The sequence below is a fragment of the Micropterus salmoides genome, unplaced genomic scaffold (genome assembly GCF_014851395.1).
Source record: "Micropterus salmoides isolate LMB-PRFRI ecotype aquatic unplaced genomic scaffold, ASM1485139v1 Ms_hic_scaffold_11, whole genome shotgun sequence".
In the NCBI taxonomy this organism is placed as follows: domain Eukaryota; kingdom Metazoa; phylum Chordata; class Actinopteri; order Centrarchiformes; family Centrarchidae; genus Micropterus; species Micropterus salmoides.
The window spans coordinates 6311536-6323894 of NW_024040152.1; the positions used below are offsets into that span (position 1 = coordinate 6311536).

At 39.9% G+C, this 12359-nt stretch overlaps 1 protein-coding gene and 2 long non-coding RNA genes across 4 annotated transcripts in view; 1 reads left to right on the forward strand and 2 right to left on the reverse strand.

Moving 5' to 3' along the window:
• Positions 1–146: 146 nt before the first annotated feature.
• Positions 147–639, reverse strand: LOC119897076. Its single transcript, XR_005443349.1, has 2 exons — positions 562–639; positions 147–432 (listed from the first exon to the last, which is right to left on the reverse strand). It is a non-coding gene; the product is annotated as an uncharacterized LOC119897076 (long non-coding RNA).
• Positions 640–801: 162 nt separating this feature from the next.
• LOC119897075 lies at positions 802–9510 on the reverse strand. Its single transcript, XR_005443348.1, has 3 exons — positions 9453–9510; positions 6415–6615; positions 802–1699 (listed from the first exon to the last, which is right to left on the reverse strand). It is a non-coding gene; the product is annotated as an uncharacterized LOC119897075 (long non-coding RNA).
• vwdel (von Willebrand factor D and EGF domains-like) overlaps positions 9323–12359 on the forward strand; it is a 33708-nt gene continuing 30671 nt past the window's right edge. For both annotated transcript variants that reach the window (XM_038710591.1, XM_038710593.1), the window contains exon 1: positions 9323–9710. In XM_038710591.1, the coding sequence (XP_038566519.1) occupies positions 9338–9710 (373 nt within the window). In that variant the 5' untranslated portion in view covers positions 9323–9337. The remainder of the gene's footprint in view (positions 9711–12359) is intronic.

Here is a 12359-nt window from a genome sequence, read left to right on the forward strand (position 1 = left end):
TGGCTGTTCACATTAATCTTTAAATGTGGCCAATATCAGATTCTAGTGTAAACTCCTCACAGTGCTGAACTGACCCGCATGCGCGCAAGAACAATAACAAAGACGGCAGAGGTAAACAGAAGTAAACATGGAGGCCTCTGAAGTCAGCGTTTACATTTTTTTTTATTGATGTGCAGTGGAAGCCGGGGAATTCTTGACCAGAGGATAACAAGGACGAAGATGAGGAGAAAGAGAGCTAAATTTTGAATTATGACTTTTTGTGGAGTCGGAGCCAGGAGTGGTGGGATCGTGACATGAATGGCTTTACAGAAACAGATTTCATCTAAAATTTCAAGGGCTACTTTTAACTACATCTGTCAGCGGCTCCCTCCTTCCCCCTCTCTGAATTCCCAGAGTGGCTCCCGACAGCGCAGAATTGTGACGAATGTCGATCTAGGAACAAATATAAAAGTTTCCCGCATCAGAACTGAAAAGATAAGATTCCATATGATTTGCTGTTCACACTGTATAAAAAGTCAGTCACATATGAGCAAGAAAATATGGGGGAAGTGAGATTTTTACCACTTTTGCCTGCAGTCTGAAAGTAGAGCTGCAATAAAAATCCTGTTTACGCAGTCACACTGTAGGGAGTCTTCTTCCATCTGGGAACAAAAGGGTTTAAAACTTGGCTTTTGGTTACAGCAGGTTTCTGTATAGCACTTTTCAACATCAAGGCAATTCAAAGTGCTTTACGTAAGACATAAAATGGCATTAAGAAAAATGTTAAAAGAAACGCAGGACAAAATAAAAGACAGATAAATATGATTTTAAAAATGTATATAGAATATGAGACATTAAACAAGGTAATTAAAATTATTAAAGTATAGTTACAGTCCAGTGCAATATATGAGTAACAGTCCCAAATTTAATTCAATAAAAGGGGTTTTCAGAGTCTGAGACTGCTGTACATTATTCCAGGAGGTAGGAGCAGAGTATTTAAGCATTGTCTATTTCTACCTACAGAAATGTGTATCATCAGAGTAATTTGCAAGATCCTGTAATTACAGACAACTCTACACAGGGGCTTTAAGGTCAGGTTAAATCTCTGGGAACTAATGTAAGTATGCAGCGGTGAAAGAAGTAATTCCATCTTTTACTTACATCCACTGCATTGAGAGAGTGTAGCTGTCAAAGGAATGTAGTGGAGTAGAAAGTACAATATCTCCCTCTGATATGGTGTTGAGTTGAAAATGGACATACTCAAGTAAAGCACAAGTACCTCAAAAGTATACTCAAGTACAGCACTTTATAAATGTACGTAGTTGTAAGTTTGTACAATGTCCTCACAAGTAACAGAAACATGTATGAATTTGTAATGTCAAGATAATTCCACCAGAGGGCAGCATATAATTCAGGTGGTTCCAGTCAGCTGATGGTATGAAGTGCTATTCTTTTAACAGAAGCAGTTCAAGTTCACTCTCCTTAGTAATTTCAGCAACTTAGCTCAGACCGAGGCAGAGGAGGTCAAATACAGCATAGAAAGTAGGATTTGGTCAATGGTGAGAGCTGAACTGGCTCTAATTTAAAAGTGATGAATGTACTGTCCCTAACTCAGTGTATTTCACCAGCATCATGAATGCGTCCAGTATGAGTCAACAGCTGCAGGCCAGGACTTGGCATGCAGAGAAGATGCTTCTTCCAGATTCAAGCTGCAATCGCCCTGAAAGAGAAAGCTGTTTAATGTCTGCCAGAAGCCATTTTTACTCACTCAACCTTAGAAAAGTCAGGGAAATAGTCTGGAAAGGAGCTTGTTGCAAAAAAGGAAGGCTGCCGAATATCCTTTACGCCAAGAGGTGTATTGATTAGACTAAAACAGCTGGTTTCCCAAGTGGTCAGATATAAACATATAGTATAAAATAAAAGTACAGTTATAATACAGTATATAGTTTCCTCTATTTTCAAGATGGTGGGTTTTTTAAGCAATCTTCTAAAATCCCTGGATGCAGTTCATGACTCATCATTGAGATTTTTAACTGGTGGTTCCGTCTGCATACATCACTGTGATGTTTATCAAAACGTTTTTATTAAAACGTCTTAACAAGTTTAAAGCTGCACTAACCAATAATTTCATATTAACAACAGGTCAAAAGACTATGTGTGATGTGAAAGGGGTCACTTCCACAGAGACTTTCCTCTCAGATCTAAGTGTGTCTAACAGCGTTGTTGCATTTTTAAGCTCATTGTTTTGGTCTACAACTTTATTGTGTTGATTCACTATCAGCAACAAAAAAAAAGCTCTGATAAACCTACTGCGCTGTACGCTATCTACCCAGCACCAACCAGCAGGCTAGCTTATGAACATAGTGGATAATTTAAAGATATTTCCCTCAGGAGCTGGGGGAGACTAGGCTCGGGTGGTATATATGTTTTCAGTCCTTTATACCTTCCTGACATTTCACAGGGGTCAATGGTAAATGGCGGTATTTATGTAAAAAGTAAAAGCTGAGCTGCAGGTGTTAGAAGTTACTGTAACATCACATTGCAATCATGCATCTGTAGTAATAGAATAATGAATATGTATTATGGGAGATCATAATGGTACAAAAAACATCAGAGCCAGACAGTAAGCAGAGCAGCTCCCCCTTACGTGAACACGGCTCTGTATGCAGCCGCGTTTTTCCACACAGTAGTTGCAGCAGTGACTTTGTACCAACTTGGACAGCTGACACAAGGGGGCAAAGGCAACGGGAAACCCAAGCTGAGACCAAACAGCGCCTGTGAAGGAGCTGACCTCGCTGCCCCAGTTAAACCAGGAGCTGCCACCTTCAGAGGCTCCATCTCAACCTTTTGCCCCTCAGCTGTGTGTCTGAAAAACCCCTACCATTGTGCGCAGTGACATTTACAGCCCTGTGCATCAGTGGCTTGGCTGAAACAATGACAGAAGCCTTTTGAGGTTGACCCTGCCTTTCAGGGGCCTCAGAGACGTCTCCATGTCACTCTGACAACATGATTGAGCCTAATTGCATTGTTGTACCACAGATAAATCAAGCTGTAACACGCGGAAGCTTGTAAATTATGTCTACGTAACTGCTGAAGGAAATAGAAACAAGGTGAAACGAAGTACCCAAGACCGAGCTGAGGAAACTACTGGTCTCATTTTTGGACTTTTATTATATTCCTTTCCGATGTCTGACTGTGTGTCAGGACCTCCATCTGTTTTTTACTGTTGTTTGAGCACTGTCACTGAGGCAAGATCAAAAGCTCTTCCTTCCCTTTCCTCTTTACTTTCATTTCAGCTCAGACAGAAAGAGGGAGGTATACTGTGAATGTCATAAATCAGGAAATGTCATGAATGTGGACAAATCACTCACTCACTGAACCCTGAACTCTTTAAGTATATTAAAACACAAAAGAGATGCTTCTGCAAAGTAACCTTGAAGTATGGTCACCCCTCTCACGTTTCATTTGGACCAAAGCAGACTAAACTAAACACAGATTTATCAAGACACTGGATGCTTGGTGGGACACATTTTGAAAGATATTTTTAAGGCAAACAGATCTGCAAAGAAACAAAGCATTATTTCATTATAGTCTACTGATGCTACTGTTGGTGTATACTTCAGCATCACTTAATTTTCTGCTACGTGTCATTGTTGAGTATCAGTAAAAAAAAACTGGTGTTTACCATCAATGTTTTAGTGTCTTTAACTTTTAAGGCTCTCAAATTTAATGGTAGGCTCACCTATGACTTATTTTATGACTCTTTGTTACAGTCTTGAGTTATGTTTGACTCTGATAAGATATGGAGATTTAGTTTGTTACTGGATCAAAGACTGTAAAAGACATTGTCTGCATTGTTGGCAGCGTGTTGAGTGGTCAGTCTGGGTTGCGGCATGTGATGGGAGGCTAGATGTCGGGGGTGGAGGCAGGAATAGCTCGTGTCATGACCCAGCTGCTCTGAGGTCACATTTGTCCTCTACAGTAACTAAACACAAAGCAATCCCATCTGCAACGTGGATCAGCTACAAAACAAACCCACACTCAGCATTTCTGATGTGTTCCTGCTCTCGATAGTTAGGCAGCTCAAGTCAGTTTACTCAAGTATTGCACCTAATTACACATTTCAATAGTACTTTAATGTATGGATACTTCTACAGATTTTACATTGAAAACATGAGATGAATTAAATTAGAAAATTGCAACTATCTCTTTTTGTAATCTGTCTTCAGCTCACTCTCTGTCTTTCTTTTTGTCATTCCTTCTTATATTATTTTTTTTAACCATGCTAGCAGTGAGGCTCTAGGAATGTCGGTCAGTCTGACGGTCGGTCCACCACTTGGGTTGCCAGCTCATTTTGTACAGACATAAATGTTCCTCAAAGGACAAAATCTCAAGGACTTTGATGATCCCCTGACTTTTTCTTTAGCGCCACCATGAGGTTAACATTTGTGTTTTTTTCAGTGAGACATGACATTTGGATCCAATATTATGTAGCTGCAGTACAGGACACTCGCAAACCTGGGATCACAGTTCTTTTGCGGCAGCGTCATCTAGTGGAGTGGTGCCGGTAATGCACAGCAACACGAAGGAGGTAAACCCCGTCTGCTAGGTGCACAGCTGTAGGGTTAACAGGTCGACATGCATATAATCAATAACTTAAGTTTAGGCACACACTCAGTGATGGTTGTGGTAAGGGTAATTGGCTTCAGGGGGCTGTCAAGAGTAACATAGCTAGCTGGCAGTATCAAAGTAAACAAGAGTCCTAGAAATGCCGTTCCGGTCCTAGGATTGCGGTCCTGAAACTGCAGCCTCCGGTACTGCAGCTACATACTACTCTTTGGATCAGACATTTATGGATCAGGATGTTTGTTGTAATAACTTTATTGATCCCTTAACTTTTCATCTAGCGCCATCATAAGGTCAAAATTTAAATTCCAAGCCAATACTTTGGTTTATGAACAAATACCTGCAACCCTTAACAAATAATAGCTAAGGGTGTTTTTTTTTGTTATCTCAGGGGTTTTAAGTATGACACAAAGACATGCTTCTGCAAAGTAATCTTGACGTTGCAAAACTAATGACATTTATCATCTTCAGCTTTGTGTTTAGTGCTAATTTGCGAATATTAACATGCATGCTAAAGTAAGATGAAAACAATAGTAAACATTACACTTACTGGCATCAGCATTAGCAGTGTGTGTGCAGCATGTCGATGTTTAGCTCAAAGCATGACACAGAGCTGCTTCCCGTTGTTTTTAATGTCCATCCCTCTTGAACAGATCTGGAAGTCTGGCCAGGGACATTTGTTGCATGTCATTTCCACTCACTTCCAGCTCTCAACTGTACTCTCTCCGATTAAATACATCAAATACCCAAAAATATAAAAAAACAGATCTGAAAGTTTGAAAGTGTGTAAATCCAAACAGCAAAACGAACCCGTCTTCAAAATGAGTAGTGGCAATTATTAACTTGTTTTAACTTCCAGGTTCATTTTACTGACAATATTTCTTTACTTTTACCGAGTAAATTGTTAAATGCAGAACTGTTACTTGTAGAGGAACTGCTTTTCCACTGTGTGATGCCACTTTTACTTCAGTCAGAGTAATCTGGGTTAAACTTTCTCCGTCGTACCGCCTGAGTGATTAAGACGAATCTTCACTGGCGTTTTGAAAACATGCGTGTGTTAGCCAAGACACCAGCTGACAAGTTATTACATGGTGTTGCCCAAATTTTCACCACATGGGAAGCACCATCATCTATCTCAGTGTGTTAAATAAGCACTTTCACCCTTTATTGAACAAGAGCAGCCTCATGTGGGCTGTAAATCAGAATGCTGATTTAGTCTTGTCCAGGTGCAGAATTATTCATTTCAACTTGTGTTTTCGTGCAGGCGATGATGGAGTGACAAACAACAATGAGGATGACAAAGAGGTAAAACTGGGAAAGTGTGTTTACATTTAGACCTTTAGAACATGATTTAGATTTTTCCTGCACTTTCCTGCTCTGCCTGTGTTTGCCGTCCGTACACTGAAGTTGTAGTAGTATTTTCAGTTGTACAATCAGCTTTCCTACCAGTGGTGGAGGTTAAGGTAATTATATACAGTTTACATTCCCTGCATCATTTAGCTGATATCACATTTCCCAGGGGACACTGCAGTGTTGCTGTTCTCCCACGTCTGCAAAGCTGATTATAATGAGAGCTCATGTGTGTAGATTTAAGTATTAAATGAGGCAGTTATCTCCATTTGTTTACCGCTTGTTTTTGCTCCCTGGATTTACCTCAAAAGTTACAAACGAACACATGCCATTTATCTACGTATGTATGTTTATGTTCATTGGACATGGATTCATGTTTTCCATCCAGGGAGCCAGGAGATTTAATTGCTGGTTGTGTAAGAAGAGATATGAGCAAAGGGGAAGAAAGTAGGTTTTTACCTGATGGCTATTCCAGGCTTTTAGCAGGTTGATGGTCCAGGAGATTTATGAGGGAGAGGTTATATCCCTCCTCCGCCTGGGAGTCAAACAGACGAGCGTCTCAACAAGACAGTCAGGCACCTCCATGTTACACTGGGATAAGACAGGAGGAGCAGTCGACAACCTGCACAGCTGTCAGCTTCCCATTGGTTCTCTCTAGACCTGCAGAGATAATTGTCCAAAGGTTTATTCAACATTAATCACAGACATACACATTGTCTGACTTTACTGATACTTCACAGTTTCTTTTAACCGTCGAAAAATAGTACTCCTGCTGGAACTTGGCAAAATCATCGGGTTGAGTTTCCAAAAAATAACACTACTGCAGAGTCTCTACTTCTACAAGAGTTAATGTGCCCCATTTGAACAAGCAAAATCAGCTCAAACTGCTTTTAGAAGGGAAAATTGTTGTAGAGCTGAAACAACTGACAACTATCTTAATAAATGATCAATGATTTGAGCCACTTTTTAAGCAAAAATTTGGCATTTTTGCTTATTGGACAAAACCAGACTTTTGAAGATGTCACCTTGGGCTCTGGGAAGTCTGGGCTCATTTTTCTTCTTACATTTTATAGTCAATATCCATCCAACTAATAATGAAATTAATGGTTTCCTGTTTATAATCGACTTTATACTCTGCAGGGAGACTCTAACTTTATCTATCCTTGTAGCTCTTACCATAATAGCATAAAACTGACCAAACTAACACACATTTTATTCCGTGCTTTTTCAACATTTCATCTAACATCAATGAATGAACAAGCAGACAGATTGAGCCATCACTTCCTCTGTTTCTTATTTCCCCTTCTAAAGAGATCAGTTTCAGGCCATGAAAGAACAATCAGCTCCAGCCAGTGAAACTCTATATCTGAGTTGCGTGGCTGCAGTTTAAGCGTGATAATGGAAAGGAGCAGTTTGGAAAAGGACATGAATGTGATATCTGGCTTTTCCAAAATCCCACTCTTTGGCTGAGGTCGTTTCCCTGAAAGGTGCAGCATGTGGGCCATCTGTTTTAGTGCTTTGGAGTGGTGACTAATGAAATACCACGGGCTGGCCAGTAGTGAGCTTCCATGATTAGACCACCAGTCAGCTTTCCCCCCCCTTTAGAAACAGACAAAACAAACTTTGGTGCAGACAGTTTTACAGACTCAAGTCGATTTAGAAAAAATACTTTAATTTGCTTTGAATAACAGAAACCCCGTGTAATTGGACTGATGTAGTGGATACCTTTTATGTTTGGATAGTAAAGGTGAAACAGAAAAGAGAACCCTACAGAATAAAGTAATTGTTAGGTTTATGATGCTTCACACTGATTAGTCTCTATATCTGCATATAGAATATTATAAATACAAAATCAAGCTTTGCAGTTTAGTCCTTATGCCTAATACCTGACCTATAAATAAAATTTTAACTTGATATGTCGACTGACAATGTTGACTTTTACATGTTTTACTTTTTTGTCGGATCATGGTATTCAAATGAAATGATGAGATTATTTGAGTAATAGTAACACTCTCTTGTTCTTTGTGATATAACCTATATATAATCTTTAGGGTGTGGACTTGGATTAAACAAGCAATTCACATTTTATAGATAAAATGATTAATCGATTAGTTAGTTGTTTGTTGCAGCCCTGTTGTTTAATGCACATGGCTTTCATGTAAAATTATTTGTTTTCCTGTCACATTAATACAGGTGAAAGCAAACAAAATCACTAAGTTACAATGTTTTTTTCACTAAATGAGTAGTTACCCAGAAGGATCAAATTAAGATTCTGATATAGAGTCATTCATTGATTGACAGGCAACTATTTTTGATAATGGTTCCAGCTTCTCAAGTGTGAAGATTTACGGCTTTCTCCAATCTTACATTACAGTAAATTGAATATATTTGGGCTCTGGGTAGTGGTGGAAGAAGTACCCAGATTCTTTACTTGGGTAAAAGTAGACCAAGACCATAGTACAAGTAAATTCCAGAATTAAAAATGTTCCTTAACTAAATGTATTATCAGTGAAATGTACTTAAAGTATCAAAAGTAAGGGTAATCATTATGCAGAGTGGCTTCTTTCAATGTATTATAATATTATAGAATAGTACATTATTTTGTTGTTATCACTTACAAATACATGTAAGAGCATATTAATGTTGTAGTTTGTCACTATAGAGCCAATTTGAGACATTTATATTAGTGGTATAATACTGCATCAGATCATATATCATATCATATAAGCATAGTCATATTTTTATGTAAAAATAACTAGTAACTTTAAGTTTCAAATAAATGTACTGCAGTACAATACAACACAAGAACACAATATGTCCCTCAGATGTGTAGTGGAGTAGAAGTATAAAGTATAGTTTAAATTGGAATTACTCAAGAAAGTATAGTACAGTACAGTAACAGTAAAAGTACTTAGTTACATTCCACAACTGGCTCTGGGAAAATATGACTTTCATCTTTCTCTATTTTCTGATGTTTTAGATTAATTGAGTAAATTGTACTCAAGTACTTCGATACATTTTGAGGTATTTGTTCACTTTTGTTCACATTTCAAAGGGGAAAATTGTAGTTTTTACTGCAATACATTTGTCTGATATATCTTATAGGTTAAGCTACCCAGGAGTAGCCTATATATAATCCAACAATATAATATTGTATATTATTATGAAAAGGGCGTGGGCCTAATGCACAATGAGTAACTTTCAGGTATTTTGATCGTATACTGTTGTACTTTTCTTTAAGGAATAGTTTGAATGCTGAGAATTGCTATACTGTGGTATAACATCTTTTATTTAAATAAAAGATCTGAGTACTTCTTCCACCTCTGGTCTCAGATGTGTGCAGAGGTGTTGGAGGTCTGGGTCATGGGAAGGTGTCCCGCTGATGCCCCTCCTAACACACTACGATGCTGCAGCCTGCAGCAGTCTGTGCTCAGCAGCCGCAGTCCGGCGTCTGGGATCAGCCTCCAACGCTCCAACCACAAGTGACTTTAACAAACCTGAACCACCTCCTGCGCGGATTCCCTCCTGCTTCTCTACTTTTGGGTCGGATAACGGAAACGCTGCGCTGCGCTCCTGTTGCTCCGAGCAGACAGAGGACTTTCGGCGAAAGGGCTGCCAGTCCTCGCGCTCCGTGCTCGCGCTATTTGGTTGCAAAGTCGCGCGTGGAAGCAGCAGGACGATGAGACTTGAAACAGTTTTGAAACTTCTTCCGTGCGTTGTGTTTTTACTTTCCAACGCAATGCACGCTCAAACAGGTAAGCTCACCCCTTTAAGTGATTCAAAAACTCTGACTTCGACTGTTTTAATGCGGTACAGGAGCAGCGTGCGCACTGTTTTCACAAATTTAATGGACAAACATCTTGTTAAACTATTCCCTGGTGGTGATAATGATTACTTCCGATTTCTTCTGTAAGAAAAATTTACAAAACAAAAATGTTTTGATTTAATCACGATGTACCACAGAGCTCCATGTCCTCAATATTCCACTGGTAGTTTTTTGTCCCCCTGCCAAAAGGAAGGAGACACCTCATCCATCATGTAACTGTCATCCAAGGCTCCAAACCTCCAGGTCTTATGGTCAGAGTGTAATGGAGGCCTATTGTGCTCTCATGAGACAGACCATCTTTTCACCTATATGGGTGGTTGGCTCTAGGCGCTCACTGACAGGATGTGGACTCTCTGAGTTCCTGTCCAGCTGATGAGGACTAAAGCGACCAGGCGCTGAGAATGAGGGATGTCTATAGGCAGCTTCGACATCTCCTGTTGTCTCCTTCAGCTGCTTGTCTGCCTGTCACCACTGTGGCAGACTCACTCAGGCTATCACCTTTCACTTGACCTCTCAGGTCAGGGCCAGAAAACTTTGCTGCAGTGCACAGAAGCAGAGGACTGCTACTGCTTGGTTACAGCTTGGATCTTCCTCTCTGTTCTCACTGTTTATAGTCATGCTTTAAAGTCACACTCTATAAACATCAAGTCTTTCTCTGTCTTTTGCCCCCTTAGTCACCTGTTTTCAAGCCTGGAAGGGGCTTTATCAATAGGCACAGACCAAAATTCCTCTAGGTGCAAAAGGAGGAAATGTGGAAATAACAAGGAAATATGTTATGTAGCGTAGTTAAAACTTACAAACTCCTGTCAGAAGTACGGTATACACATCTTTTTCATGAACAAAAGTACTGTTTTTCTTCTTTTAGAGAAAAAAACCCATCCGATTTGTTTAGCACTGCCGTGATAGCGGATTCAAACAGTCCAGCATCTGCAGCAGCTGGCATGGTTTTTTACAAAATGGTCTCCACAGCGATCCTCTGTAGGTCATTGTATCAAACCCACCCCATATTAGATGAATGGTTGTGATTGGCCCGACCGGATCCAGGAAGATCCGTGGAAATCCGTCAAAATGGGAGGTGGCCCTGACGTATTTGTCAAAGCAAAAGGAAAAAAGAGCTTGAAGATGTGTCTGGTTCCCAAAGTTACTCTTTTCACTTCCTGTAATTCAACATTACATCTCTCCTTAATTTCCAAATATGTTGAGTTTTTCCAAGTTGACTTACAACAACCTTTGCTGCTGCATCAGTCTCATTACACTTGTTGCCAATGGGTACAATACCAGACCTATTTAAATGGCTGAACAAATCTGAGATGAGATTGGAGATTCAGAGGTCTGGATCAAGGTCAAATTTTTGTCTTGATCCTCTCTTGCTGATTCTTGTAGCCGCTGCCCATTCTCAGTTCCGCACATAGAAATGGCTCATGTGGTCACAACAAAACACTGTAGAGTCATGTCCAGAGGTTGCCTTGACTTCTTCCTTGGTAAATGTTTTGTGCACAGTTGTAAGATGTCCTTGTTTTAATTCATTGGCTGCTCCAGTCTCGAAGAACTCAAACTGTGTGTGTGTCCTGATTTAAATTCACATTTGGCCTCAAACTGACAAAGACGAGATTCTTAGATGTTCTTGTAACATGTTTATCATAAGCAAAATAAATGGGGTTTCCAACAGCTGTTTACCACAAGCTGATGAATACCAAGTACTTCCTCCCTTGCTGGTACAACTCATGTGGAACCATATCTTCAAAATGGATCATATGGATATCAGCAGTCACATCCTGCTGTGCACTGGGAGGCCACTCCATTAATAATAATGCTGTTAGGTTTGGCTCCAGCTCAGGTCTTTTCTGAAACTGATTTCCTCGCGCTGGTGTTGGCACCAGTTGGCAAGAGTCTGGTCAGTGGTCATTGTGGTAGTTTATTTCATTAGGAGAGGAAGTGATGAATTTGTTGTAGTTAAAACCTGTAAACTGCAGGTTACATTCCTGCCTGTGATGTAATGGGAAAGTTCAAATGTGTTCAGGTGTGAGAAGATACTTTAACTTACCTTATTTATAGTTAATCAAGTACACATATTAAATAAGCCTGCCTGTAACTGCCATATGGCAGGTGGAGGTTCATACAGTAAATAATTGTATCTTATCACCTATAAGTAGATTAGTCTACTTCAGTTTGTTTTTGTGCTGTCAGGACTGAGACCCAGACTGACCTGTTCCTGGACCTGCTCTATTATGTAAAATGCTGTGGAGATTTGGGCCTTTTTTTTAGACTGTTGTCCTGAATGTTCTTCTGGTTCAGACAAGAGGAGGCTCGTGGCCATGATGGCAGTTGTTTTTGTGGAGGAACATCATCACAACTGTCCTGAATTTAACATGCGATGAGGGTTTTCATGTGGTAGTGACGTCTTCTGATTGGCCAGATGGACTTTGACGAGGTCTGAACTCCCTGATGAAGACCATGGATGACTCTGATGAAGGCCACAAGTTGAAACCTGTTGGTCTCACATTAAAGTTGTGATTTTATACCACAAAACTCCAGCAACACAAGTTTTGACCTCTTCAGACTTTTTTGCCCTTCTCCC